Source organism: Salminus brasiliensis, chromosome 14 (assembly GCF_030463535.1).
Source record: "Salminus brasiliensis chromosome 14, fSalBra1.hap2, whole genome shotgun sequence".
Classification (NCBI taxonomy): domain Eukaryota; kingdom Metazoa; phylum Chordata; class Actinopteri; order Characiformes; family Bryconidae; genus Salminus; species Salminus brasiliensis.
The window spans coordinates 12,999,692-13,027,165 of NC_132891.1; the positions used below are offsets into that span (position 1 = coordinate 12,999,692).

General features: G+C 39.5%; 2 protein-coding genes across 4 annotated transcripts in view; both read left to right on the forward strand.

The window, feature by feature from the left end:
• The window catches only part of lamb2l (laminin, beta 2-like), a 54,767-nt gene extending 38,109 nt beyond the window's left edge, over positions 1 to 16,658 (forward strand). For both annotated transcript variants that reach the window (XM_072656490.1, XM_072656492.1), the window contains exons 19-35: positions 406 to 598; positions 1,614 to 1,757; positions 2,985 to 3,216; positions 4,197 to 4,360; positions 4,452 to 4,676; positions 5,816 to 6,030; positions 6,204 to 6,300; positions 7,204 to 7,576; positions 8,174 to 8,358; positions 9,544 to 9,791; positions 10,003 to 10,218; positions 10,778 to 10,922; positions 11,322 to 11,529; positions 12,093 to 12,234; positions 12,792 to 12,968; positions 13,070 to 13,229; positions 15,094 to 16,658. In XM_072656490.1, the coding sequence (XP_072512591.1) occupies positions 406 to 598; positions 1,614 to 1,757; positions 2,985 to 3,216; positions 4,197 to 4,360; positions 4,452 to 4,676; positions 5,816 to 6,030; positions 6,204 to 6,300; positions 7,204 to 7,576; positions 8,174 to 8,358; positions 9,544 to 9,791; positions 10,003 to 10,218; positions 10,778 to 10,922; positions 11,322 to 11,529; positions 12,093 to 12,234; positions 12,792 to 12,968; positions 13,070 to 13,229; positions 15,094 to 15,233 (3,264 nt within the window). In that variant the 3' untranslated portion in view covers positions 15,234 to 16,658. The remainder of the gene's footprint in view (positions 1 to 405; positions 599 to 1,613; positions 1,758 to 2,984; positions 3,217 to 4,196; positions 4,361 to 4,451; positions 4,677 to 5,815; positions 6,031 to 6,203; positions 6,301 to 7,203; positions 7,577 to 8,173; positions 8,359 to 9,543; positions 9,792 to 10,002; positions 10,219 to 10,777; positions 10,923 to 11,321; positions 11,530 to 12,092; positions 12,235 to 12,791; positions 12,969 to 13,069; positions 13,230 to 15,093) is intronic.
• A 1,936-nt stretch (positions 16,659 to 18,594) lies between these two features.
• The window catches only part of lamb2 (laminin, beta 2 (laminin S)), a 40,380-nt gene continuing 31,500 nt past the window's right edge, over positions 18,595 to 27,474 (forward strand). For both annotated transcript variants that reach the window (XM_072656565.1, XM_072656567.1), the window contains exons 1-2: positions 18,595 to 18,883; positions 19,496 to 19,613. In XM_072656565.1, coding sequence (XP_072512666.1) covers positions 19,583 to 19,613 — 31 coding nt within the window. In that variant the 5' untranslated portion in view covers positions 18,595 to 18,883; positions 19,496 to 19,582. The remainder of the gene's footprint in view (positions 18,884 to 19,495; positions 19,614 to 27,474) is intronic.

A 27,474-nucleotide genomic window follows, 5' to 3' on the forward strand; every position in this document is an offset into this window, starting at 1 on the left:
GGGTAATAAATAGAAGTAATATCTGCATTTTATTTAGACTCGCAATTACTAAAGACCTCACTTCCCAGTATCATTACCTTCTAAAGCATTGTATTAAAATTGAATATTCCAACATTGTGAGAACACTACAGCACAACCTGCATTTTTGCAGAGAAGATCCAGAGTAGTAAGAACAGTGAAATGTGAAGGACATTTTTGTGCCTTTATCTGGCACACAGGGAAATATCTGTACAAGAAAATGTGTGGATTAACTCCTTCTTTATTAAATTAGTGTTTTAGATCTAATTATAATTATTAAATGATTTCACCTTCATTCATTTAAATTGCAGTCTGTATCATACTGAATAACTGACCTTTATTAAGTTCTGACCTTTCCCTTCTCTCTCGCTGTCACTCTCTCTCTAGCTTGTTTTAATTCCCAAGTATGAAGAGCTGCCAGGTTTCCAGGGTAACGACCCACTGGCCCAGCAGCGGCGGGACGAGATGGTGCGCTACATGTGTGTGGAGTCATTCATGACTGCTCCCATGCCACCACTGGCTGAGATGTGTATCAAACTCATCTGCAGCATCTCCTCTTTGATGCATGATGGAGCACTGTGTGAGTCATCTAACACCATGCTTCAGGAGCCTACAGTCTCATGTTAGAGTGGTTAAGGTGTTAAAAACAATAAATGATTTTGATAAAGCATCAGAAATTCTTAAGTTTGCGATCGAAAGATTTGCTTTGTAAACTTGCTATTTTGTAGAAAAATAAGCTATAAAATTAGCAATTTATCTGAATGACACCAGACTGAGTAGTAATAAGGGTTGTAACTGCTCACAAAAGTCACAGTTTTGAGCAAATAAAAGTGTGATCCACCTAGTTCTGTAGTCAGTACAGCCTGTGATTAATTAAACATGCCTTACAAATGTCAAACAAAGCTGACACACTGTCATCGTCTGATCTACTATGATTTTATGAGTTAAAATAAAATGGAAAAATGCCAGATTGTCAGCAAAATAGAGGGGTAGGGGAAGAGACAGTACAACCAGTGTGATAGCCCTAAATCCACTACAGCTCCCGCAATACCATGCAAATCCAGCGTGCTAACAACTAACTATCTTACAATTTAAGGAAACTCATGCTTGTGTAATCTAGGTCTGCATTTTGCTTATTAATTTTTGCCCACTGCATGAACATGTTGTCAAGAGCTTACTGCATACTGCGTGTTCTCCATACAACTGTGTGCATGGAATCGTGACTTCTATATTACGACAATTGGTACGAATACACATATTGTCACACCCCTCGTAGTAACTAATCAGAGTTTAGTAGAATCAAAAGCTTCTGGACACCTTTAGATATTCCAGATCAAATCCAATCCTAACCTCAGGATCAGAAATGATATTGAATATGAAAATGTGTATTATTACCTGCCTAATAATTATGTAAAATATCATCTCAAGCTAATAAAATTTTACAGCTTGTGAATTAAATGCATTTAAATGACCTGAGATATTAATTGACCCCCCCTCCATCTGTAATCACCCAGGGTTTTTCTGTACCATTACTGGAATCATGATTACATTATTTCTGTTTCTTTTGTTTGTTTTGTTGTTGTTGTTTTTTGCAGCTTGTCACTGTGACCCTCAGGGTTCACTGAGTGCAGAGTGTGACAAGGTTGGAGGTCAGTGTCGCTGTAAACCTAATGTGATTGGCCGTAACTGTGACCAGTGTGCACCGAGAACATATGGATTTGGACCCTATGGCTGCACTGGTAAGATGGGTTATAGAGGTGCTACATTTAGTTTCTCCTATATGAGATTAGTAGGACCAAACAAGCATAAGAACTAAACTGTGTACAGGAAGTTGTTTTGCAAAAAAAATATTTCCTCATATGAGGCCAAAGGGTCAAAGTTTATCATGGTTTATCAGAAATGTAGGGTCTCAAGAGGTTAATACTGGCTTTGATACTCTGGGCAAGAAGTATAGCTATTAACTGGCAGTAAACACTTCATACAGTGTCAGGGCTGCACAATCTATCTCAAATAATCATTGATAAATCACAGCTTGTCATAATTACTCATGGAAGAAAGTAGTTCATTGCTCCTTATCGGTTTAAAAGAGCATTAATCAATATGCAAGAAACAACGACCTCTAGTGGTTAAGTAAGTCTAACACAAGATCCGCCTTTCATTCCAGACTACTGCCACAAGACACGTCTCTAAAATCTCTATTTGGTCATTTGCTCAGAGCTTCAAACTCCCGTGTCTAAGTCCAGGGCGTGATTGTGAAAACATTTCCCTGAACACACTATATGGACAAAAGAGAGACCTGCTCATTCATTGTTTCTGTTCTATTGAAGAAGAGTCCTATTCTTATGGTAGTACAAGCTACTAGCTGAATGCATTTATTAGAAGGGGTGTCCACAAACATTTGGACATGTAGTGTATGTGGTGCTGCATGTTTCACAATCAGAATAATCACATCTTCTTTAGGAAAAAATTTGTTTGGTGTGCACCTAAATGTGTGGGTGGAGTGTTCACACCTGTCAAGAGAGACCAAACTAAAGGAGCACTTTGATTAGTCTGCACCAAACAGGGCAAAGCGCCCTTTGTCTTTCTCCTTCATAAGGCCTCAGCCTTTTCTTTCATAAAGCCTCAGCTTCATTGATTGAGTGTATTTTTAAACACTTAACAGAAATAAGATGTAATCTAAATGAATAAATCTGTCACAACAGTATGTATTCAAATGGAAGGGATATAGTGTTAGCCAATTAACTGACAAACATTAACTAAGCTCATTAGTACTTATGGCACAGTGTATTTAACTGAGGAAAGCAGAAATAGTGCAGCCCGAAACTTTTAAACTTAACAGGGAAAAATGAAACTTTTCTTTCCTAGGTAGGATGTCCTTCTGATTTTCACCGGTCCTGCAAACACTTTACAAAACGTCCTGTAACTTTTAAAAAATCTTGTCTGCTCTCTCTCTACGTTTCTCTCAGCATGTGACTGCCACCTTGATGGCTCAGCAGGACAGCAGTGTGACCCTTCATCAGGACAGTGCCCGTGTAAAACCGGAGCCCGCGGACGGCAATGCTCCGACTGCCAGCCTGGCCACTGGGGCTTCCCCAACTGCAGACCGTGTCATTGTAACGGACATGCAGAGACCTGTGACCCTCACACCGGTGCCTGCCATAAGTGCAGAGACCACACAGCAGGTCCTCGATGTGAAAGGTTAGACTTTGTTTTTTTTCACATTTTTATTTAGTGAAACATTACAAAATGATCCATCAATCAATGAACCACAGAATATGCATCAAAATAACAAACAGTATTAGACATCTTTTGCAGTTACCTCCTGTTGGCTTTCTTTTTTTCTCTACATTAGTTTAGTTCTGTGTAAAGTATTTACAGTTGTACAGGAATTGAGGGAAGAAATAAAATTAATAATAAAATAATAAAATAAATAAATGCATTAAGAACAGAGTGAAAAAAGTTGCATTTCCTGAACAATTGGTTGCACAGATTAAGTGGTTCCCATTACCAGACAGTTGCTGTGGGACTGCTACAGAATCAAAGGTGGGGGCTATAGTGTTCCGAAGTGGTTGCTGTGGTGTTTCTAGGTGGTTACTTTGGTGTTGCTAAGTGGTTAATGTGGTGTTGCTAAGTGGTTGCCATGGTGTTGCCAAATGGTTGCTAGGTGGTTGCAATTGTGTGTTTCAGAGTGGCTGCTATGGTGTTCCTTATTTGTTTCTGTAGTATTGCAAAGCAGTTGCTGTGGTATTCCAGGTGGTTGTAAGGTGTTATCTATGGTGTTGCTAGATGGTTGCTATAGTATTTTAGGCGGTTGTTAGGGTGTTGCTAAGTGGTCGCTGGTAATTGCTGTTCAATCCCAGATGGTTTCTTTGGTGCAGCTAAGTGGTTGCTATGATATCCCAGGTGGTTTCTATGGTGTTGCTAGATGGGTGCTACGGTCTTACCAAGTGGTCCCTTGGTGAGTGCTATGGTGTTCCTTAGTTGTTGCTATAGTGATGCAGAGCAGTTGCTATGATATTCTAGGTGGTTGCTAGGTGGTTGCTATGGACTTGATAGGTGGTTGCTGTAGTATTTTAGGTGGTTGTTACGATGTTGCTAAGTGCTTTTCTATGGTGTTGCTAAGAGGTTGCATCCAGTCTAATAATGCATCTGCAATGCATATGTCCTCTATGCTCCAGGTGCATGAATGGTTTCTATGGTAACCCGGTACTGGGTTCAGGGGAGCACTGTCGTCCCTGTCCGTGTCCAGGTAACCCGGGCAGCGGCCACTCCAACGGAGACTCCTGCCACATGGAGCCAGCCTCCAACCAGATCATCTGCCAGTGCAAGCAAGGCTACACAGGTCAGCTTCATCAGTGTGCTGCAGAACAGTTTCAGCTATATTTTAAATATTACTGGATTACGGATTACTGATTTGCCATTGCTTCTCTCAGGTCCTCGCTGTGACCGCTGTGCTCCTGGTTACTTCGGAAACCCGGAGCAGGCTGGTGGGGAGTGCCGGCCGTGCGACTGTAATGGAAACATAATATCCGAGGACCCAGAGTCGTGTGACCCGCGCACAGGCCAGTGCCTAAAGTGTCTGTACAACACAGATGGCCCATCCTGCTCCGAGTGCAAGCATGGTTACTATGGCAATGCTCTGGCTAAGGACTGCAGGCGTGAGTAGAACCAAAACCTCTCTTGTGCTCTGTTTTTACATAGTTATCATAACACAAGGGTATCGGGACAGATCCAAATGCAGTCCCTCATTTCCACAGATGACCACATTGCATAAACACACAATTTAAATTAAATTGGATTAAAATAAACCAGACAATATGAAGCAAGAGAATAGAGAAAAGAATATACAGTATACAATATACTGAGTTTCCTGAAAATATCTCTGTGTTCATTAAGAACATCTTAAGAACATCTTAGAGAGAGTGTTTAGTGTGATACATTATAATTCCTTCATCATTCATGTAGGGTGGGGAGGTTATTTGAGTATATATATATATATATATATATATATATATATATATATATATGTAACCTTGAATTACCTTATGTACATTAGAACCTTTCACCACTTTGTTTCTGCACTCACTGTATATTTTATCAGACCTACTTACCATATAGGAGCACTTTGTAGTTTTGTAGTTCTGTAATTACAGACTGTAGTCCATCTGTTTCTCTGCATACTTTGTTGGCTCCTTTCACCTTATTCTTCAATAGTCAGGACCCCACAGTACAATCATAGGGTGTTAAGTGTGTGTTGCGCTGGTTCAAGTGAATCAGACCTCAGTGCTGCTGGAGTGTTTAAACACCTCAGCATCATTCCTGAACTGAGAATATTCTACCAATCAGAAATATCCAGCCAACAACGTCCTGTGGTAAGTGTCCTGTGATCACTGAAAAAGAAGCAATAATTAGGCAAAAAAACACTTTCTGGAAGAAAGCTTAATGGTCAGATGACAAAAATATGTTTGGAGTAGTAAAAGTGAGGCTTTGAACCCCATTAAAATTCTACCAACTGTTAAACATGGTGGTGGTAATGTAGGAGAAATTATACACATATAAACATTGCATTCTGCTCTCCTGCTCTAAAACAGGCTAACATTAAACATGGCATGACATACTTGAACTTCTCACCTCAAGTATGTGCTTAAAAGTCAGGTTTGAATGAAAAGATCAACAAATTAAATTAAACTCTATCAGTTCTCCCAAAAAAGTGGTGAAATACCGAACCAGAATTCTAAACATAAGCTTGTTGATAGCTGCATTTAGAGGAATGTGACCTCCTGTATCTACCCTACAGGCTGTACGTGTATGACGCTGGGGACACAACAGGCTCACTGCAGTGATGGGTTCTGTGACTGCGACAAGCAGACAGGGGCATGTCTCTGCAGGCCCAATGTTAATGGCCATAACTGTGACCAGTGTGCCCCTAACCACTATAACCTGGGCATGGACCATGGCTGTGAGGCCTGCAGCTGCCACTCTCAGAACTCCCTCAGCCCACACTGTAACCTGGTATGGCTTACTAGCACCAACATCTGCTAAGCATATTCTGAACCTGACACATTGTTCTAGTGATGGAAAATCTCAGGTCCTGAACTGTACTGGATCTAAGGAAGAGCTTTCAGAACTGAGGTACTGCCCATCTCTCACTGTTTCTCCTGTTCTCCCTGTGTGTATATATGTAGATCAGTGGTCAGTGTCAATGCAGGCCAGGTTTTGGAGGGAAACAGTGTACGGAGTGTAAGCCACTCCACTGGGGCAATCCGAATGAGCACTGTAAAGGTAAGAGCTAACTTCCAAACACCCAGCTCTTCACCATCGTCAATAGTTATCTGGATGAATTAAAGTTTGAATTTATGTGTTATTTGGTGACCGAATTTCAATGTCAGGACAACGTCTACTGCCAAATTTTATTTGATGTACAAAAGTGACCGTTGACTTTGATATTTTGTTGGTTTTATGTAGTGTTAAGTAAACAAAATCTGCTAAATGTCACATGCCAATATCATGTTGATGTGTAAAACCAATATTTAGTGACATGTCGTGATCAAAATCTGCCAAATGATATAATGTTAATATCCACACATGAAATTCTAATGTTGTTAGATGCTGATATGTTACTAAAAATACTGTTAAGTATCCAAAAATCAACATCTTTCTAATGTTGAAGCCTGAGGTCAACTCAATTTTGTCTTTTTGAAGAATATGTGGAGTTGATATCCAACCAAAATTTAACATCTGTCCAACGTTGTAGCTTGATGTCAACCCAGTGTTGTTTTTTGATGGATATGTACCTTTGATTTCCAAGCAAAATGCAACAGCTTTAAAACATTGGGTTTTGACCTCAACCTGATTTTCATTTTAAATTTCAATTAAAATTCAACATCTGTCCAACGTTGGAGCTTGATGTCAATGTTTTTTGACGGATATCTGTCTTTGATTTCCAACCACCAGTATCTTTACAAAAGTTTTGACCTCAACCAGATTTGAAAAATGTCTGGCAGATGTTAGAGTCCAATGTCTGAAGTGTCAAATTGTTATTCAACAATTCAGCTTTTTTAGATGGCAAGATGTGTTTTGGCAAAAATTACATAAATGTTCTTAGTTTTTCTCCCCAATTTGCTTGAGCTTCCTGTTCCTGCTGCTGAAATCAACTCTCATTTTTTTCCCCTTATCTTCACTCAGAGTGTAGGTGTAACCCGCTTGGATCAGAGGCCCCTCAATGTAACCGCACCACAGGAGCTTGTGCATGCAGGGAGGGAGCGAGCGGGCAGCACTGTAGCGAGTGTGCACGTGGTTTTACCGGAAGCTTTCCCAAGTGTGTGCCCTGTCACCCTTGCTTCCAGCTGTGGGATGACATTGTGTGCCAGCTCGCCAATGATCTGGACAGCATTCGCTTAGTTATAGCCAAGATCCTGGAGATGGGCCAGGTGCCCAGCGTTAGCAGTGCCCGAATTCGTGAACTGGAGAAGAAGCTGGCTGAGGTCCAGGACCTGCTAAAGGATGGAGACAGAGACAGGATGTACCAACTGATCAGCCAAGCCATTGATGACCTGAGGTAATGTAGTTAGACAGAGCCAACACTAGAGGGCAGTGTTTTATAGAGCAAGTTCAGCATCACCCCCAATCAACATTACTGACATTAGCAATTAATATACACTATATGTCCAAATGTTTGTGGACATATAATGAATGAATTCAGCTACTTTAAGTTGCACTCATTGATGTGCAAATGCACACACATACACAGCTCAGTCTAGTCCATGTAGGGAAGTATTGCCAATAGGACTCTCTGGAGCAGATAAACATGAATGTTAGCATACCAAATGCTAACTTTTGAGGAACAGTCTGATTTTCACAATGCGATTAAAAATAGATGGTTCTCACAGCTCCCATAACAGGTCTATTAGAAAGGTATAAAGAATGTAAGGAAAGGTATTTCCACTTGCCTAACTGTAGACTCTGCAGTCCTGTAGTCCTGTAACAGTCCTGGGAGTGTTTACACCTGGCTTGTCTTGTGGCCATATTAATGCAAGAGGTAAACACATAGACATAAATTCAGCTGTAGTTATTTTAAATGTCAGCTTTTCAGAACATTACAGACTCCCTAAAGAATTCAAATGAAAGACCTAACTGTAACCCCTCTTTGGCACAGGGTTGAGATTGCTGTCACTGATGGCCGTTTGATGGGCATGGAGAGAGAAATTAATGCCACAGCAGAGGTGGAAAGGGTCCTGAAACAGAAGCTGACCTCAATGGAGCAGGAACTCCTAAACCTAAATAGCACACTGGCACAGCGGCGCAGAGAACTGGAAAATTACTTCACAGCTGGATTTGCAGGTACAGAAGTATATATTTTATATTATGACATATATACATATATATATTTCAGATTTCTTATATGGTTCTTGATTTTAGAAAGTTGTTTTAAGCTAGTTTTGTCTAGTTGTTTTTATTTGGTTCCAGTTTTAGGTTAATTTTTTGATAGCTGGTATTTGATAAAAGTGCATAATTTATATATATATATATATAAAGTTCATAACTGTGTTGTTAGTGAGGTTTATTTCAATTCTGAGACAAACCTTTTAAACTTTGTATGTTTACTGACAAGGTTGTAGTCATTTACAAGGTTGCAGTTGGCCTGGCATAAAAAAACATGGTATTTCTGGTGTTATAGCAACTGTTTCATGGTAATGACCAAATCTCTCAGCATTGTTTGTTTTAATCATTTTAACATTAAAAAATACAATACATGTAAAGTAGTAAGCTTCAAGCAGTTGTGCTGTGTGTGCTCTGATCTAAAAAAAATATAATAAGCGCTTATTGATCCAAATGGTAATCTAAATTTAAACACACACTCTCTCACAGACAGAATCTGTGATCAGCCATCATATCAGTAACCCTACTGAGTTTGTTATTTAAATATAAGAAACACAGAACTGCTTAGAATCTAACAATTTGGTCTAGCTCAAAAAATCACTTATGCACGTGTTATTAGTCATGGCTAATATGTAGCTGTATGTGGCAGATTTATGCAAGCAACTTTCTTTTTTTGTGGTCCTGGAACAGGTATGTCGGGTGCAACAGGTTTTAATGCATCAAAGCAATAGATCCACACAGTCTTGCTGACATCCTAAATCAAGTTATTTCAGTTTTATAGTTGTTTATAGCTATATAGATAAGTTATATGTTTGATCGGTACAGACTGCATATCTTTTTTGAGTATGTTATGTATTGTATTTTTCTGTGTTTTTATTGGAGTCTGTGATCTGAGTCGGATTTCCAAATCTGACCATATCTGTTCAAAAATCTGTCTGCTGACAAGGGTTTTTGGAGCACTGCCACAGAACAACCACTTTTGGTAAAAAATAACCTTTTTAATAATCTAAAATTAAAACCACTGAGTTTAAAGGTTTGTTAGATTACCAAAAATGGCTGTTCTGTGGCATCAGTCCAAAGGACAGTTTTGGAAACTTTATATTTGATGGTATCCTGAAAATACATTTTCTGCCTACCCAAATCCAGATCAGTTTGAGAAAGTGCAGAAGTACTACCAGCAGTCCCTGGAGGCTGAGCAGCGGTGTAATGCCTCTGTGTATGGACCCCAGAGCCCTGTGGAGCAGTCTAAGGAAATACGTAATCACACTGAGACCCTCCTAAAGCAGAAGAAAGACCAACACCTGCGAACAGTCACTGCTCAGAACAAGTCCTTGTCAGAACTGGACAAGAAAGCACATGAGTTGAACAACAAAGTCCATCACCTCAGCCATAAGGTAAATACTGCTCTCTGCTGTCTGGGGAAACATTTTTATAAAGACACTGGGTAAATGTGGAGGAGGTTGGCTAATGTCATTAAAAAATCATCCCTAGCTCCTAAATCCAATACGCACACTGCTCATTGGTGACTGTCTAGCTTATATGGTGTTTCCAGAACTGTTAATAGGTTGCTTTGGTGCCTGCTTCTCTTGCATGCGGTTTTCGCAGGTGTGTGGTGGCAATGGCACTACGAGTGCTAATGACAAATGTCCAGATGACTCTTGTGGAGGTGCTGGCTGCAAGGACAGTGATGGCAAACTGCTATGTGGAGGACTCCACTGTAACGGTACAGTTGGGGCCTCACTCAGAGCACTGCAGGACGCTGATAATGTCACCAAGAACCTGACTGCTGCCAGCGATGAACTCATGAATATGGCAAAGAAGGTGTGTGTATTCTAATTAAACAATATCACATAATTGTTAGCATGTAAAGAACCCCGAAAATATTTTTCCCTATTTAAATCAGTGCAAATGATCAATTTGGCCCCATCCAGAATCATTTAAGAGCTTGATTCTGATAGTATATTATTTTGAAGGTTAGTAAATTATTTTTAAGCTTCACTGACTTATAACAGGGAGAATGTTGTCTCTATTACTATCACTCTGAGTCCAGAACGCTGCTAACTGCATATAGGTGGAGCTGTCCAAGACATCTCAGGAGAACTGCGTAATGCTGCATAACCTGAGTCATATTTGTTTAAAATCCGTTCACTTTAGATGTCGGTTCTGCTTGTCCACAAATGCACAATTACAGCTGTCCATTAGGGGGAGTGTTAAAGTGAATTACACTCCCCACCTGTCTGGGGCACCAGGCAGCAAAATATTGTGCATTCAATTGTGATTAAATCTGATTTAAAATGTGCAGGTTTGTGTGAGGGGTGCCCAAACTTGCATACAAATGTGTTTATGCGCACTGCCAACCTGTTTGTGAACTTTGTTTCAGCTCCAGGACATTGCCACGCTTACTCAGAATGTGAAGACCCAAGCCATGAACACACTGAACAAAGCCAAGGACAAGAAAGCTAAATTCGAAAAATCTAACAACGATCTGAAGAAGTTCATCCAGAAGATCAAAGACTTTTTGACCGGTCAGTGCTTTTTCAGTTTATGTTATAAACAGAGAACCATGCATTAAGTGGACTTCTTACCCCTTGACTGACTGTTCATCTGTTTTCTCATTCTTAGCTGTGAAAAGCTCTAGAGTTTTGTCTCAAAAAAAAAACTTGGTTGTGTAGGGCTGTGTATTAGCAAGAACCTGGCATTACGATATGTATCACAATACAGGGGTTACAATTTAAAATATTGCCGTATATTGCAATACTGTAAGCAATAAATATAAATTCAGAGTTTGTAAAATACAATTTTAAGAAACATTTGTTAAAAAAAACACACACTACCATATGCAGAAATCTGAGTAACTGTGTTCATGAGAATTGTGATGTATCAGTGTCTTGTCTTACACCCCTATTGTCATGTGTTGTGTTCAGAGGAAGGAGCAGATCCAGAGAGCATAGAGAAAATAGCCCAGCAGGTCCTGGCCATTCAACTGCCTGTCAACCGGACTATACTGGACCGTGTAGTGCAGGAGATTAAAGAAAACATTGCCAATCTCACTGATGTGGAGAGAGTCCACAACAAAACTACTGAGCAGCTGACCAAGGCCAAGGAGCTACTCAATGAAGCCCAAAAAGCCAAGTAAGAGAGAGAGAGAGAGATTTGTACCAGGTTTCAGTTGCAAACGTGGTGCTTAATGTGCCGTTTATGAGGCATGTACATGAAAAAAAACAATGTGTCTTCCACATGCACACACCAATCAGCCATAACATTAAAACCAACCACCTAATATTGTGTAGATTCCTCTTAAGCTGCCCAAACAGCTCTCACCCGTCATCGAGACATGGTGGAGTTCACAAGGTTTAGCCAGCATTAACCTTTTAAGCGGTTTGCACTGCAACAACTTTTCATCGTTGACACAGATGTGCAAATGCACAAACAGCTTGTCTCGTCCCTGCAGAGAATTATTGCCAATAGAATAGGACTCTCTGGATAAACATCCTATTGGCACCACGCCTATTGGCAGGAGTGGGCTAAAGGGGTGTAAAGTCCCCCGGCTTGTTGGCGACACCACTATTTTACTGTGCCTTTAAAAATCCTGCTCTTGATTAGCTACAGGCTTTGTTAAATACATTTTGGACACAAATTCCATACATATTCACTGTTTTAAATACAATGTGTGATTGTGCTGTTTGTGTGCACAGGACCCAAGCAGAGGGAGTTAATGATGCCATCAGTAAGACTAAAGAGGCTTTGAATACTTCTCAGAATGCTATCGAGAAGGCAGAGAAGACAATAGAGATGGCCATGGAAAACCTCAACGCCACACAAAACGCCACTGCCACGGTGTGCTGACTTTGTTTTTTTAAATGCTGACTTTGAGTTTTTTCCTGTTTGAGAAAAAGATAAACCCTGTTTATAGTTATTTAAAAGTGTTCAATGTTTTTGATTTTTTAAAGTAGCTTCCTATGCTGCTAATTCCACACTTAATTAGCTTTGTGATCTGTGCCTGTGAACTGCTGTCTCTGTTAGTTCGCATCTGTTCATGAGGTCCTGAGAGATAAAAACTATTGTTCGGGATGTAAGCTAAAGACATATGCCATTTTATGGGCAAATCCTGTAGTGTGGGGACTATAATGTCTGAAGGATGACAAAAATGACAAAAAAAGTGGAATCTGTTTCCATTCCATAGTTTATTTAATCGCCAGCCGGTAGATCTAAATGTAATAAATATTATAAAAAACACATTTTCAGGAGTGTGTTCAATCTTTTGACTGGTTCTATATGTGCGTGTTACATTTCATGTACATGCTTACTGATCGGGTTGAAGTCTGCACAGCCACCAGATCCAGTGTTTGTTTCTCATATGTTATATTCATTCCAAACTCTGCGTTTTTGGCCAGGTGGAGAACAAGCTCTCAAATCTAGAGACGAACCTGGAGAATGTCATGTCGAGATTGGGCAATTTATCCCAAGGAGTGGAGATGTTAAAGAATAAGACAGAGCAGAACCAACAGATGGCTCAGGAGGCTAAGGCTCTGGCAGATAATGCCACTCAGGGCACCTCTGAACTAAGCAAGGTTTGTGAGATGTCTGAGTTCATCTTTTATCTGTACTCCACTGTACTAAATAAGGCAGATGGGTTTATGTTGTCATTTTATATGCATGTTTTGTGTAATAGGAAATGTCAGAAGCTGAGATTCGGTTTAAAGAGCTGAAAGATAAGGTGGACTCACTGGGAGGTGCTGGAGGGGGCAACATCACCCAGAGAGCCATTGACATGAAGAAGAAGGCGAAGGAACTTCTGGAGAAGGCCAAGATGGGCATGAAAACACTTAGAGGTAAGTGGTCCTATTTGTGGTGAACTGTTACAAAAAACATCCAGCCACAGGAAAGCATTATATAGCTTTCATTCCATCATTTTCATGCTTTTGGGGTAGCTGAGCTCTAGAGCAAGGGCTAATGCACAGACCACATTAAAATAAAGCACATTTAGAGGCAGTGATGTAGCCTATTCAGATCACATCTCACTTTTACAAGCCTATTTACATTTACATTTACACATTTAGGGCATTTCGCAGATGCTCTTATCCAGTGCGACTTACAAAAGTGCTTCGCTATTAACTCAGGAATAACCTCAACTTGTTTGAATAGACAAAATTCAAAGATACCTCTAAGCTTAGACACTACTAAACACAAGTCAATATGGAGACCATAATACTCTACTATTTGCCAAGTACTCTCGGAAGAGGTGGGTCTTCAGTCTGCATTTGAGGACAGCGAGCAACTCTGCTGTTCGGACACCCAGGGGAAGTTCGTTCCACCACTTCAGTGCCAGGACAGAAAAAAGCCTGGACGCTTGTCTTCCATGGATCTTAGGGGATGGTGAGTCAAGATGGCAAGATCGTTTTGAAGTCCAGCAGTTCCCGGCATGTACGTCTTGCTGGGGTTGAGCTTAATGTGGTGAACTGCCATCCAAGAAGAGACATCAGCGAGGCATGCTGAGATGTAGGTAGAGACCTGTGTGTCAGACAGTGGAAAAGATAGGATGAGTTGAGTGTCATCGGCGTAGCAGTGGAAAGAGAATCTATGAGAGGATATCACTTTATCAAGAGAGCCAGTGTAGAGTGAGAAAAGAAGAGGACCAAGAACCGAGCCTTGTGGAACGCCAGTGGGGAGACTACAAGGAGCGGACGTGTTCCCCTGCCATGTTACCTGGTATGAGAGTCTCTGCAGGTACGATACAAACCATCGCCAAGCAAAGCCAGTAATTCCAAGGCCGGCAAGGATAGACTAGAGAATCTTGTGGTCAACTTTGTCAAAATAAGCGGAGAGGTCAAGGAGAATCAGAACTGATGACAGTTTGGCAGATTTAGCTGCACGGAGCTTCTCTGTAACTGCAATGAGAGCAGTTTCAGTAGAGTGAGCCGTCTTAAAGCCAGATGGGTTAGGGTCCTGCAGATTGTTCAGAGTTACTGTAGCCTAGTAGTTCAAGCTAAATTTTAAAACAAAATACTTTTGAAAAAAAAATGCACTTCTTAAAATAAAGTGCTTATTAACATGCCTCTTAACATTACTGTTATTAATTATGTATGAGCATATGAGACATTCTTTTCTATTTTTAGAGCACACCATGTGAATTAACACGAGACACAGCGCTCATCATAATGCACAGATCCGATTGCCTTAGTAGCGTCACTCATATTTACAACCCATGTTGTAAATATAACCCATAACGGCTAGAAAGGTTACACTGGATAAAATAAACACTTTATTAAATTGTTGTCAATTAAATAGTTGGCATTAGTTGATCAGTTATAAGTCAAGGTCCAGATAGGTCAGCATCTGAGTCAATAAGTGACTGCTTATTTAGAAAAATGTGGATTTGTGTTTTTATTGTTTACAACACAACTACAACCGAATTAGCAGTGTCATTGTTTTTGACATATACAGCAATGTGAGCCAAGTGATTCAGTTCGGGCTACTGAATTCATTTTATAACACAGTTTGTTTATTAGTTGAATGTGGTAATTAAATGTCAGGGCAAATAATATGTCAGTGATACTTAAATATGTGGTTTTGCTATGGAAGAGCTAAACTGCTGCTGCACCCACTCTGTGCCGCCCGTGGTGACAGTGGTGTCCTTTTTTCTCTGAAAACAGTCGAAACAACATTGTGACCACTTTGCCTGTTCTGTTCTTGTAGACCTGGAGAAGAGGTTCCAGCAGAACGAGCAGACGATACAGGAGCAGCGGGATGCAATAGAGGAACTGGAAAAGAACGCTACAGATATCCGAGAGTTCATCCGAATGAAAGTAACGGGCTACAACAACTGTCAGTACTAATATAAAATAAATTAAAATCAAATTGGAATATCAGAATTAGCTCAGCCCACTCCAGTGATTCAGAACCCTAACCTCCTTCTTTGACATGTGCTTCAAAAGTAAGACGATCCTACCTGTCTGTCTGCTGAAATCCTTCTGGAAAAGTGTATTCCCCTAAAACTGTATGCTTGATAAATGTGAAAACTTCCAATTAATCTTTAATGATGCTAAAAAGATATTTTAACTGTAATTCTTTTTATACTGTTTCTATGGAAGTGAGAGAATAGTTACACGCCAAAAAAGTGATGCAGCGATTTGATACGTCATTCCATATGAAATCAATGTATTACATCAACACAGTCATAGCTAAAAGTCACTGAAGACAAATGATGTTGATGTGATATACTTGTGTAGAAATGAAGAACACACTGCAATAGACTGAGACTTCAGAAGTTCAGGTTTTTAAGTGTTCATTGTCTTGAAGACAAGGGTAAAGAGAATTTTACCTTCTTGGCCAATGTTTTCATCCTGCTTAACTGGAGGCCACAGGAATGTGACCGACAAACATGCGACATGCAACACTGTAGTACATTTTCCTTACAATAACAAAATCAAAAGCTTCAAACGCTTCAAAATAATAATGCTCCACTGACTTGTAATAGGTAGAAAAGTGTTGCTGACATTGCTACTCCAGGCTCACTGTGTAAAACATGTAAAAACCCATGATATTACTCTACCTCGTCAGTCCTCATGCTTCATTCACTTACAGTGACAGTTCTGCATCTCTCAGCTTGTCCACAAAAACGTGTCCTTCAGTGGCAGCTCAAAGCATGAATTATACTTCCTGACTGTAGGAGGAGCCCAGGAGCTAGAAATATCTAATCTAATCTACACAGCGTTGCTGTTATTCCAATGTAGTGAGTTGGCCAACAGATGTGGTGTCTGAGAGTTTACTTCTTTGTTTTGCACTGGAACTACAAGGCCAATATAATAGAAGTCTCTGTCACTGAAAAAGCCCTGGGGTCAATATAAAGGTTCTTTACCAGTTGAACGGTTCTTCAAACTCACATCCCTTTTACAAAAATGGTTGTCTATGAAACCAAAGATGGTTATTCTAAGGCAAGTGTAGCCTTAGTGTACAGAACGAAAGTGGCAAACCTAAGATACAAAAAAAAATCTCTTGGCGGCTCTTGACTGACTACATTTGGAATAACGGGAATGTTGTGTGACTGATTGCTTTAACTGAACCCTCAAACACCTAAACAGGCAGAGCAGACAGTGTACCTGTGCATCAGCCTTGCTGTCTTATGATGCTTATGAAGTTGTTGTGCTGTCACACGCAGCAAGATATGCCATCAGGTCCACACGGTTTCATGTGCTAAATCTGTAATTCTTTCCGTTCATGTGGGAGACATCTGTGAAGCAAATAAATGTGTATTGATATAATATTTAAAATGTCTGTTCTTTCTGAGTCTGCATGACTCTGACCTCTGTAATCCTCTTCCTGTCTGGATCAGTGCACTTAGCTGATCTCGAGGACTGTTTTCTATCATATGACTCGATCGCACACTCAGCCCACATGCTCATACTTTCAGAAACATTCTTTAAACGCTTTAAAGCATTTCCTCACAGAGACTGTTGGTATGGTTTTGAATGAGTATAAAATATGATGAATAAAAACAGCAGAGTAGAACTTGTTTGGAGTTGGGATCTCTGAACACTATTTTAGAGAATATTAGAAATGTACTCCATAGACATTTTATATTTTTATATTTTTTATATTTTATACTCCATATACATTTTATAATTGTGCTGTTATTGTATTTAGCCTGTAGAATTGTACACCCTTAGCACAAAAGGGTTCTATGTAGTACAGAACCATGCTTTAAAAGGTGCTGTAAAGTGTATATATATTGTCACTTTCAGACAAAAACCTTGTATCTCCAAAATGTAAACTTTAGAGGAGAATGAAATAGTTGTGACACAATGTAAAAAAAAAAATAATAATAATTCTGGTGATTAAAAAAAAAAATTCTAAACTAAAACAAAAAAAAAAACAAAAAATTAAAAAAATGGAGGTATATTGTACCTTGTATATTGTGTTATAGGTATTAAATATGTTTTTGTTTTTTTTTACCACAAAGCCACAACTTTATTTACTTAGATAAAAAAAACAAAAATATGTAATTCACAGCAGTGTGCAAATGTTGGAAAATGAAATTGAGTTTATATTTAAAAGTTATTTATATGAACAGTACACACTGATTTGCCCAGAACATTCTGTATTCTGCTTTATTTTACCGTAATAAATACAAATTAAATACAAAAAAAATATGTTTTAAATGCATTTCACCAATGTTTCACCAAAACCTTTACAGTTCGTAGAAGCATAGGTCAGAAATATGTGCTTCTTACTAGCTGGGAGGATTAAACTACTCCTTTTTAACTTGTTCAGATTTATTCTAATGATATATGGTGTTTTTATGAACATAAACACACATTTTTCTGTGTCCTGTGTTTTTGCTTGGGCATCAGTACAGTATCAAGAACACACATATATGAACACACATATATGCACATGTATATGATCCTCATTTCACAGACATGCTTTCTGCTTTCCAGCAAACATTTCTCTACTGAAAAAAGAGAACGCCTGAGATATTCAGGCTGGTTAAACTTTTTGACCAGTTTAGCACATAATGAGCCACATAATATATATGAGTTTGATGGTTTAGCTGGTCTACAAGCATGACCACCTTGACTAATCTAGCCAATCAGTGACTGAGGCTGTTGACCAGTATTACCAGCTGGTTTACCAAATTGGTCAACAAGTATGACCATCTTGATGTCGACCTTGTTGAGGATGGCCATGCTGATAGACTAGCTAGTCTGTCAAACTATGGAACTATGAAAACGTTCGCTATGCTGGTCAATAGTTAAGCTGACCAACTTTACCACAGTAGTTTTCATCTGGTTGAACAGCTTTTTGACCAGCTAACAAAGACCTGCCTAGACCGTCTGGTCTTGAGCAGGGTTTTTTCAGCAGGACTGGTCGTTGAATCAGTGTTGATATGAGGCTCATGTACGTGATTTAACGTCGTTTTAACGTTCATTCTTCACTGGGTCAGTATGGCAAGATGTCACTGAGGGCAGATCTGGATCAGGCTCATCTTGGACTGAGGGTCAGAAGTCAATTCTGACTTTTATATTATTGTTCATGCATGAATCTATATGTTATTTACCATGAATGTGTTTGTGTGTGTTTATATGTGTGTGTGTGTGTTAATCTGTGCACGCCCTGTGTGTGTGTGTGTGTGTGTATATGTAGCTCCTTTTAAATCAGTCCGCGCGAGCGCGCATTCCTGTTTCAAACGCGCGCGCTCACCCGCTGAGGAAAAACCCGAAGTGGACGGTCAGACAGGGTTTCAGGAGCCACTCGTCCGTCTCTCCTAAACCAAACCCTCCTCGGCCGGACTGAGGAAACCGAGGGGCGTCCGAGTTGTCTCAGTTGTCCACTCCGTGACTTCTGTCAAACCCTAGGTCGGTCAGAAAGTCCGCCAGACTTTTGGGAACTCCAGAGAACTTCAGTCAGCCGTTCAGCGCAGAGCTGCTGCAGAGAGCTCCTCAATGGCTGCGGTCTGAGAGAGAAACACAGCAGTGACCACACCGGGGTGAGTACCAGGTCCAGCGCAGAAAATGACCTTTTGGTCTTTTTGAAGTATTTGAAGTGTTTTATCTGTTGAGGATAGTAACGTAACAGAGTTACAGTAATTTTGCTCAGTTTCATGTACTGAATTAATTTTTCTGGGTTTTTGAATGAACACTTAACTATGCCTCTTCTCAGGCAGGTAGCTAGTTATCTAGCTATATTCTAAAATTTCTATTTAAGTTTTCTATTAAAGTCACATTGTTATGGTGGTTCAGTGCTTATAATTCTCACTTTCAAGCTATAAACTTTCATTTTAGACCAAAATGGTCCTGTAAAGAGCCTCTAGCAAACTTCAGTACCTGTGCTGATAGATGATGGGTGTAAGAGGTTCCTCTGCAGTTCCACAGGGAGCTCTTTAGGACCTGATCTGTTTTTACACATATCAGCATATTTATTTTATTAGCTATTATATGTGTGTGTGTTTATTGGGCTGTATATGTATTTATATTTGAAGGAACAGTATTACCATTACTTCTGAATAGTTTTAGGCTTTCATGTCAGTCACAATATAAGCAAAGTATGAGTCCAGAGTGTGTCCTGATTTGTTTTACTGTCTTCCTGAATGCTGATACAGGGGCTGATACAGGGGCTGATACAGGGCGAAGGACTTTGGGAAAAAGGAAAGAGGAAAGTAAAAGAGCTAAAAGAGCATCTAGAAGAGATGCACACTCTCCTGCTGCTGTTCTGTTGTGGTAAGTTGAAGATGTGACTTAATGAGCCATAAAATCTAGAGCAGGTTCTTCAGTTCCAGTCTTGCAGAGCTTAAGACCAGCCCAGTTCTGTGTTTCCCCTGCTCAGATACTCCTGGATCAACTCATCTGTTAAATACAGGGTTTAGTAGATGTGTTTAGTAGTGTGTGTGTGTGTGTGTGTGTGTGTGTGTGTGTGTGTGTGTGTGAGCTGGCAATCCACAGCGTCCAATCAGTGCTTATTTTACATGGCAGTTAGTCATTTCGAGAATGGTACTGGAATGGATCCATAGACTAGGTTGTAATAATAGTCTGGATGTAATGATAATATTTTATATTTCTTATCTCATTGAAAAGGCTTTTCTTAAAGTGTAGAAATGTCTTATGGTTGCTGATTTAATCCAGGGAAGCTTTAAGCTTAGTTACAAATGGTTGAAAATAGTTACAAAAAGTACCACCCATGGAGAGTCTGTGTGTATGGCATTTGTGTGTGTGTGTGTGAGTCAAAAAGAGAGAAAGTGAGGAGGAGCACTGAATGAGCTATAGAGGGTTTTTAAGGACTGTTTAATTTTTGATACATGAGCTGATCCAAGTCCAGAGTTCAAACCCTTTTGTCTTTAAAAACTCCACCATTCATCTTTACTCTCCACAACAGACTGTAGACAGAGCTGTGTCCAACACTGTGCCCTATTCACTATGTAGTGCCCTACTTCAGGGTTCAGGCATTTTGTAATAGTATGCAAAAAAAAGTAGTGCTGAACATTGCGTGCACTGTAACAACCCCATAAATATAATTCTAATATATAGTGAAGTACCCATAATCCTTTGCATTGTTTGGGTTGAAGGGTCACACACAACTTACAACTCTGAGTAAAACCAACGTACAGATTGTTTGTGCAACACAATCTGCTGTTGCACACCAGTGAGGTCACACACACATAACGAGATGTCTGAAATTCTGTTCTCTTTAACAGTGCTCTATATTGTGATCTGGATTTTTGCATGTAGGGGACAGGGAATAGGGCACAGTTTTGGACACAGCTTGGGTCTGGGGACTTCAGATTTCAGGTTATGAGCATCCCCATGATTGTTAAAATGTAGACTCGGGATTGGCCGTCTAAATTACATTGCATTTGCATATTAATGTCAGTACTTCTTGATTACCCTGTCCAATGTGTTCACTTCCAATGCCAAACACTCACTTCTGGTTTAAGTCAGGCCCACTTTCTGTAAACAGTAATCGTTTCTTAGCCCTACCACAGACAGACTAGACTAGACAGTGCTTTGTTTAGATTTAGTGTAGAGTTAGCATCTGTCTGCATGGTTATCATTTTTTGTGACATATTCCAAGCTGACTCCTCAGCACACCTGTTGGTGGCCCAGTCTGTAACTGGGCTAACTTTATGGCCAAAACTGCCTGTCCTAAACCTGACCCTACTAGCTGTTTTCCTGAGTCCCCCAGTCTGGGTGTTATGGGCCCCCTCACGCTGTCAATTAGTCTGCCCTGTTATCCCTTTAGTGAATTTATTGGAGCACTAAAAGGGGAACAAGAGGTGAAGAGGTCACAGTGAAGGTGAAGCTGAAGGATCATGTGCATTGAACACTGGCTGGTTCTCTTCAGAGCTTTAGATTAGTTATTATACCCTGGTAACTCAGTCTTTAATAACTGCTGACCACTACTCAGTACACACAGTATATGCAGTTAGGGCTGGATGATATGGTAAAAATACTATATGACGATATTTAAAGACATTTTCACGATACACAGTATTTATCACAGTATTTTGATCAGTAATGGCAGATTATTAACCCCTTAACACTCCAAGTCTTATTACATACTAATCTGCATTACTCAGTAACTACAAGGACACCCACCCGAGTGTGATTGGCTTTTTAAGGGGTTAAAAAATGTTATCTTTTGGTTAAAAAACATTTTTGTCCTATACCTACTGCAGTGATTTTTATTAAAAATCTGCCGCACTTAATTTCAATAAACAGGACTAATACAGTTCACTCTTTGTATTGAAATGTGCAGTTGATCAGTGTTTTTTGGCAATGATGATATCCACAATATGCTAAAAGTACATTGTGTATCACAATAAAATTTTGCATGATACGATTAAATATTTACATATATATCCTTTACCCTATAGCCCTATACACAGTATTCATTTACTTTAATGAAGAAATGATAAGATAAATAGGTATTGTCTGGGCAGATCTTTGGAAATGATTAAGCTGACACACATCAAATCACTGTGTTTAAATATTTATTAAATGCTTATTGTCCAGTTTAATAGTTTTACGCTTTTGCACAGCACTGTATTTATATTTATATATTGTGGGGCACATGTGCATGCTTGTGGTAGAGGTTAAAGAGCATGAAAGTAATAGTCTTTATTCCACGTATAGAGCATAGCATGGGTCTGCTCTCAGATTCTCTCAGCTTTTTCAGCTTTTTTCCTAAACCTAGAACTTTTTCTTATGTCATGTTAATCAGTTCACTGTTTTTTCTGTCTTTGTAATTATCTGTCATTACTGTCTGGAGGTGATGGACTGCAGGGCTGTTGAGGGCCTCTCAGTGAAAGGTGGATGATAAAGTAGGCATATGGAGTGAGAGAATGTGTAGATAGATGGTAGGGGGAGCAAAGAGGAGGCAGGGATGATTATGGCTGAGTGTTATTTTTGGTGGAGTCGCGCTCTAATGAGCATGGTGGGAGGTGAGGGGTGAGGGTCAGCAGATGCTAAGATACATTTAGTTCCAGTTACATTTACTGTCTGGCGACTGTCTGAGTTAAATTAGAGTCCTTTGAGCCAATCAGACATGAGTCGTGTAACTGAGACCTCTTACACACATCTGGCCATTGGTCATGGTGGTGTGTTAACTGCAATTAAACTGTTTTGATTTCCTCAACAGATTAAGTTGTCACATGAAATTACCAAACTTGTTTTGGTCATGAACTGAGCCAAGCCTATTGATGTTATAACATTTAGTCTAGACAAGACTAAAAAACTTACATTACATTACATTAAGATAACATTACATTCAATTTAAATTGTAACAATCATCAGCTTTTCTGCTTTAAGCACAAATCTGGTTTTAACTGAGAGTTCAGCATCTTTAATTTTGACAGAACATCTTTTAAATATATATCAATATTTAGTATTAAAGTATACTACGCTTTTAATTTAAGTCTTAGTTTGACTTCTAAAAGCCATTACATACACTAGACACAGTGTCACGCAGCAGAATGTAGAAAGCACAGCTACAACGCATAAAAAAAGATCAGTAATTTAACAATCAAACTTAAACTCATTTTACTCATGGAATAAATCACTTAGTGATACAAGTTTGGTATCAGTTAACTACGACCAGTTATACACCAGTTGAACCGTGCCACATATGGCAAGCCTCAAGTGCTTCACGGTTCCTGCTATTTCACATCAAATATGACTCACAGGCATTGTGTTAATGAAGCAAAGAACTTTTTCTGTCCACATTGTTTTTCCAGTAATGGATAAGTCAATAGGGACTATAAGCAGTGAAGGCTGGAAGGTAGGCTATGGCAAGCAGAAATTAATCTGCACGAAAATCAAGCAACGCCAACACAGTAGCAGATCACAGAGTCTGCTTACATGTAACATGTCCTCACAAAAATGGAAAGTAATGACTAAATTAACCAGTGTTTTTGAATATTTTACACTGATTTCTCTGCCATAGTTGAACAGCAGGATCCTATATCAAGAAGTGACAAGGTGATCCTTACTGCTCATCCCTAATACAACCTGCAGTGATCTTTTGTGAGCATGGAAGAGTAGAGAAATAAAAAAGATATGTCTAAATTATCATTGTTTGCAACCAAGATAATCTAAGAACAGCTATTATTATTTAGGTTTGTCTGAAATGATCAATATCTCTATCATCCTTGGTTTTGTGGACTGTTGTAACCGCTAAAATTACTTTGCAAGTGTACAGTTATTGGGGTCCAAGCACTGTGCCATTATGGAAGCTGTAGAGCACAAAAGATGGGCAATATCTTTAGAACAGACAAAATTTTAAATAGATATGGGGTCTCAAAAGGATCATTTTAGGCATATTTGTATAATTATTGGGCTTTAATCTTCCCAAATCAAACACCCCTGTATGTTTATTAAAACACACAAATGTTTTCTCCTATGAACCTTTTTCACTGCTTGAGGATTGTCTTGTTTGTGTTGTGATACTGATCTCAAAAGTTCATTTATCAAGTCCTTCATAAAGTTCAAAGGAGCCTAATCTAATTGATTATAGGGTGAAAGAGCAACACATATCAGACCTGTGTTTATGCCATGAAGAAAAGAAAGAAACGAGAAGGACTGATGAAAAGTAACATAAACCGCAGGAGGGCTTATGTTTGCAAATCCCTTTTTGAAAGGTACAGCTTTAGTGCTGAGTGGAGGAGAAGAGACTGCTTCCTCCGCTCCTCCACACGTTTTCCTTAGAATGTGTGCTGTGTGCTGAGAAGGGAATGGTACAGGTAGAGATTTGGCACAGGCCTGAGCCCGCAGAATGATCCCGGTTTGAAACAGCCCTCCGGAACTGCACCCAGCAGAACAATAGGCCAGCCAGAGTCTTTGATAGAGCTCAGAGGAGGGGAGGGGTGGACTGGGGTGGAGAAATGAAAGATAGGAGGGTGTCGAGGGCCAGAATAGTTTTGTTTATGAGAGGGAGAGTATTGAATAAGATTTCTCCCTTGGGGGTAAGGATTTGGATATGGAGAGGGAGGGAGGGGGAGAATGAGAGACAGAGAGAAAGAGATGAGAAGAGAATAAGGAGTCAGATACTATATCAAATTATGGCACCAAAGCTTCGGCAGAGGAGTCAGAGAGAACAGGCTGTTTCTGTCTGACTTGCTGGTCTCCAAACATTAACCTGCCTCACTGTGTATTTCTGGTTCATGTGTATGTGATGTGTGATTAACTTTCGACTGGCTGCCTGTTGCCCGGACAGAGTCTTGGCTGTATTTCTGGAGATCATTTGCAGTTCACTTTAAACATGACACCCAGCTCAAGATGAGTCATTGCCATCCATCACACAAGTAGTTAAAAACATTTTAAAAAGCTAAAAGTGTGCTGTATCAAATATACAGCAGGCTTTTTTGTTATTCCAGTAGTAATTCAATACTATTACTTGTTCTAGTTGCCAGTACTGCACGCTGAAATCACTGTTTGGGCATTTGTTATGATGTACACTGTTAATTATGCCAGGAATGTGCTGGGCTTTTACAATATTTAACACCAATTATCAACACTACTCACAGTGGAATACTCTATTCCTGATATATCATGAAATCACTTCATCCTAAAGGAATAGTTTGGCAAAAAGTCAAATTAGCATGATTTCATGCTGTCATGACATGTTTGCTGTGTGAAATTTGCTTCTTTAGTTTTGAACTGGAAATGCTAGGCTAACTTTGTCACCAATCTCGTCTGTGTAAACACATGCTTAAATGTCTCTCAATCAATCCAGCACACGTCCAGATCTATGATAAATCTATGTAGTTTAGGTGGAGGTCTACAGGTTGGAGGCACGCTCTTCAGAGTGAGGGATAAGACAGTTTCCAGTTTGATTTTCTAATATGCTTTCTGACACTGCCTCTTCCTTGAGGTTTTTATCAGAAACCCCAGTGATTGGGAGGGATACAGTGATGTTAATCCCTTCAATGCCCTGCAAATCACAGCAACTTTTTAAACACAGAGTACCAGTCAACAGTTTGGACACACCTAGTTGGATGTGTGCTGATCAAAAAAGAGGATACTGGGGACACAGGTATCCACTGTAGTTTGAATGTTGTGGCTGGGGGGGTTTCAGGTAGGCCTTAGTTGTATGCTGAACTGAAAGCAGATGATTTGGTCATATAGGCTATTAGGCTATATTATTTGGTCTGATTGAGTAAATTAGATCTTTATGCATTAATGCACATAACATACTGTAGTTGCATGGTTTGAGGGGTATTTCCACTCTCACACATACATATTACTAAATTCTATCTGGTATTACAGTCCTACAACTTAGGCCTACTTAAAACACCCCAGCCACGACATCCTAACTACGGTGGATATCCATGTGTCCCCAGTGTCCTCTTTTTTTGGAAATAAAAAATATGGTCCTAGCCCTTGCATTTGATTGCACAAGATGATGATCAGCACACATACAACTAGATGTGTCCAAACTGTTGACTCGTCCTGTATATATATAAGAATACATTATGTACCAACACATGCAGTATATTTTATTTCTATTTTAATGGGGCTGTTGGCCCAAATATCGCCCCTGAGCCACAGCATCAAACTCTCTCATGCCACCTACCCTCTTTCTATTTTCTATCTCAATCCCCCCTTGCTCTTTGACGTAATTTTTTCTTACAAAATCCAGGTGTGGACATATGTATAAAACATCTGTTTTCTCTCTGTGGGCCGTCTTGTGCATCCCTTTGCACGTAGCTCTTTTTAACATTCCTCTCTGGGCCGGAAAGGGGGCTCCCCTGTCTATGCTGCCTTTCCCTTAAGAACAGGCAAAGTGAACTGAGCATTTCTGCAGATCGAGGACAGGTGCACGCTACATCAGCTTCATGTCTCTTTCAAATTCAGCAGCTCACACCACTAAAACAGCTACCAAACCTGGCATTAATAATAAGTATAAAACATGTTATATTGTATAGGGCCACAGTTATTACTGCCATGCTGCTATACCATTTACATGTTATAATAGATCCAGGATTCAGCATTTATTGCCATGCCAACATAGTTGTTGAGAACAGGGAACAGTGAACAGTCCACGTGGACCATGTTAGTATGATACTCTAGTGACAAATAAAGCAAATCAGCTGTTCTAAATAGACAGGGCTGCTGAACCAAGTCATGGTATATGTGTATATGTGCATATGTGTATTCACTACATGATATTAATCATACTTCTGTTAAAGTGAACATGAAAGGATTTTTGTGTTTACAGTGTTTACAACAGAGCCCACCTGGATAACACTGAATTGATTCAAATTTAATGTTGTTCAAATTCATCATATGACAGACTTATTCGCTGAACCCTAAAATACAGTGAAAATAAGCTATTAAAAAACATTAAACAGCTACAGAATTGATCTTTGGATCAAAATGTTTTTATAATATTGTATTTTATTATACTGTATATGCTTTGTCACTGTTTTATAAAGGCACTTGCTCATGCATTACTGCAGTAGAGTGAGTTAACTGCGTTGGGACGTGCTGCGCATCTTTAATCAAGATAAAATTACTGTAATAATTGGGCTTTCGTGGCTCATTGCTGTAAGATGACAGTACTGCTGCCTCTTTGTGAGATCACGCAAACCCGCAGGCAGCCTTTCTCCTGTGGAGTGTGTTTTTTTTTAATGCTAGGCTTTGAAAGATTGTAGCTGTGCTTGGACAATTCTTTAACCATAAAGCGAAGTGCAATGCAGACTGGGAAGGTTTTTCTCTTCAATCAATCAGACTGTAGACAGACAGTATGAACCACAAACGAACAGTATCGTGACCACCTCTGGTCTGTTTGTGGGACATATGACGAAGAAACAATAATTCAGTGGCCTAAGATGACTTGAAACATTGAAAACACCCAAATATAAAAATCACGCTTACAGTAAATACTGCCAGGACCTTTCTTTAATAGCATGCCATTCCTGCCTTTTAATCTATTTTATCCATTAATAACATGATGCTTTATCAGTATTGCTCTTACTTGTAATGATCTAACAATTTGTACAAATAATTAATTAGATTTACATTGTTTAAAAACAGATGTGCTTCTGGCTTTTTATTTCTACTGGTTTTGATGCCTTAAAACATGGCA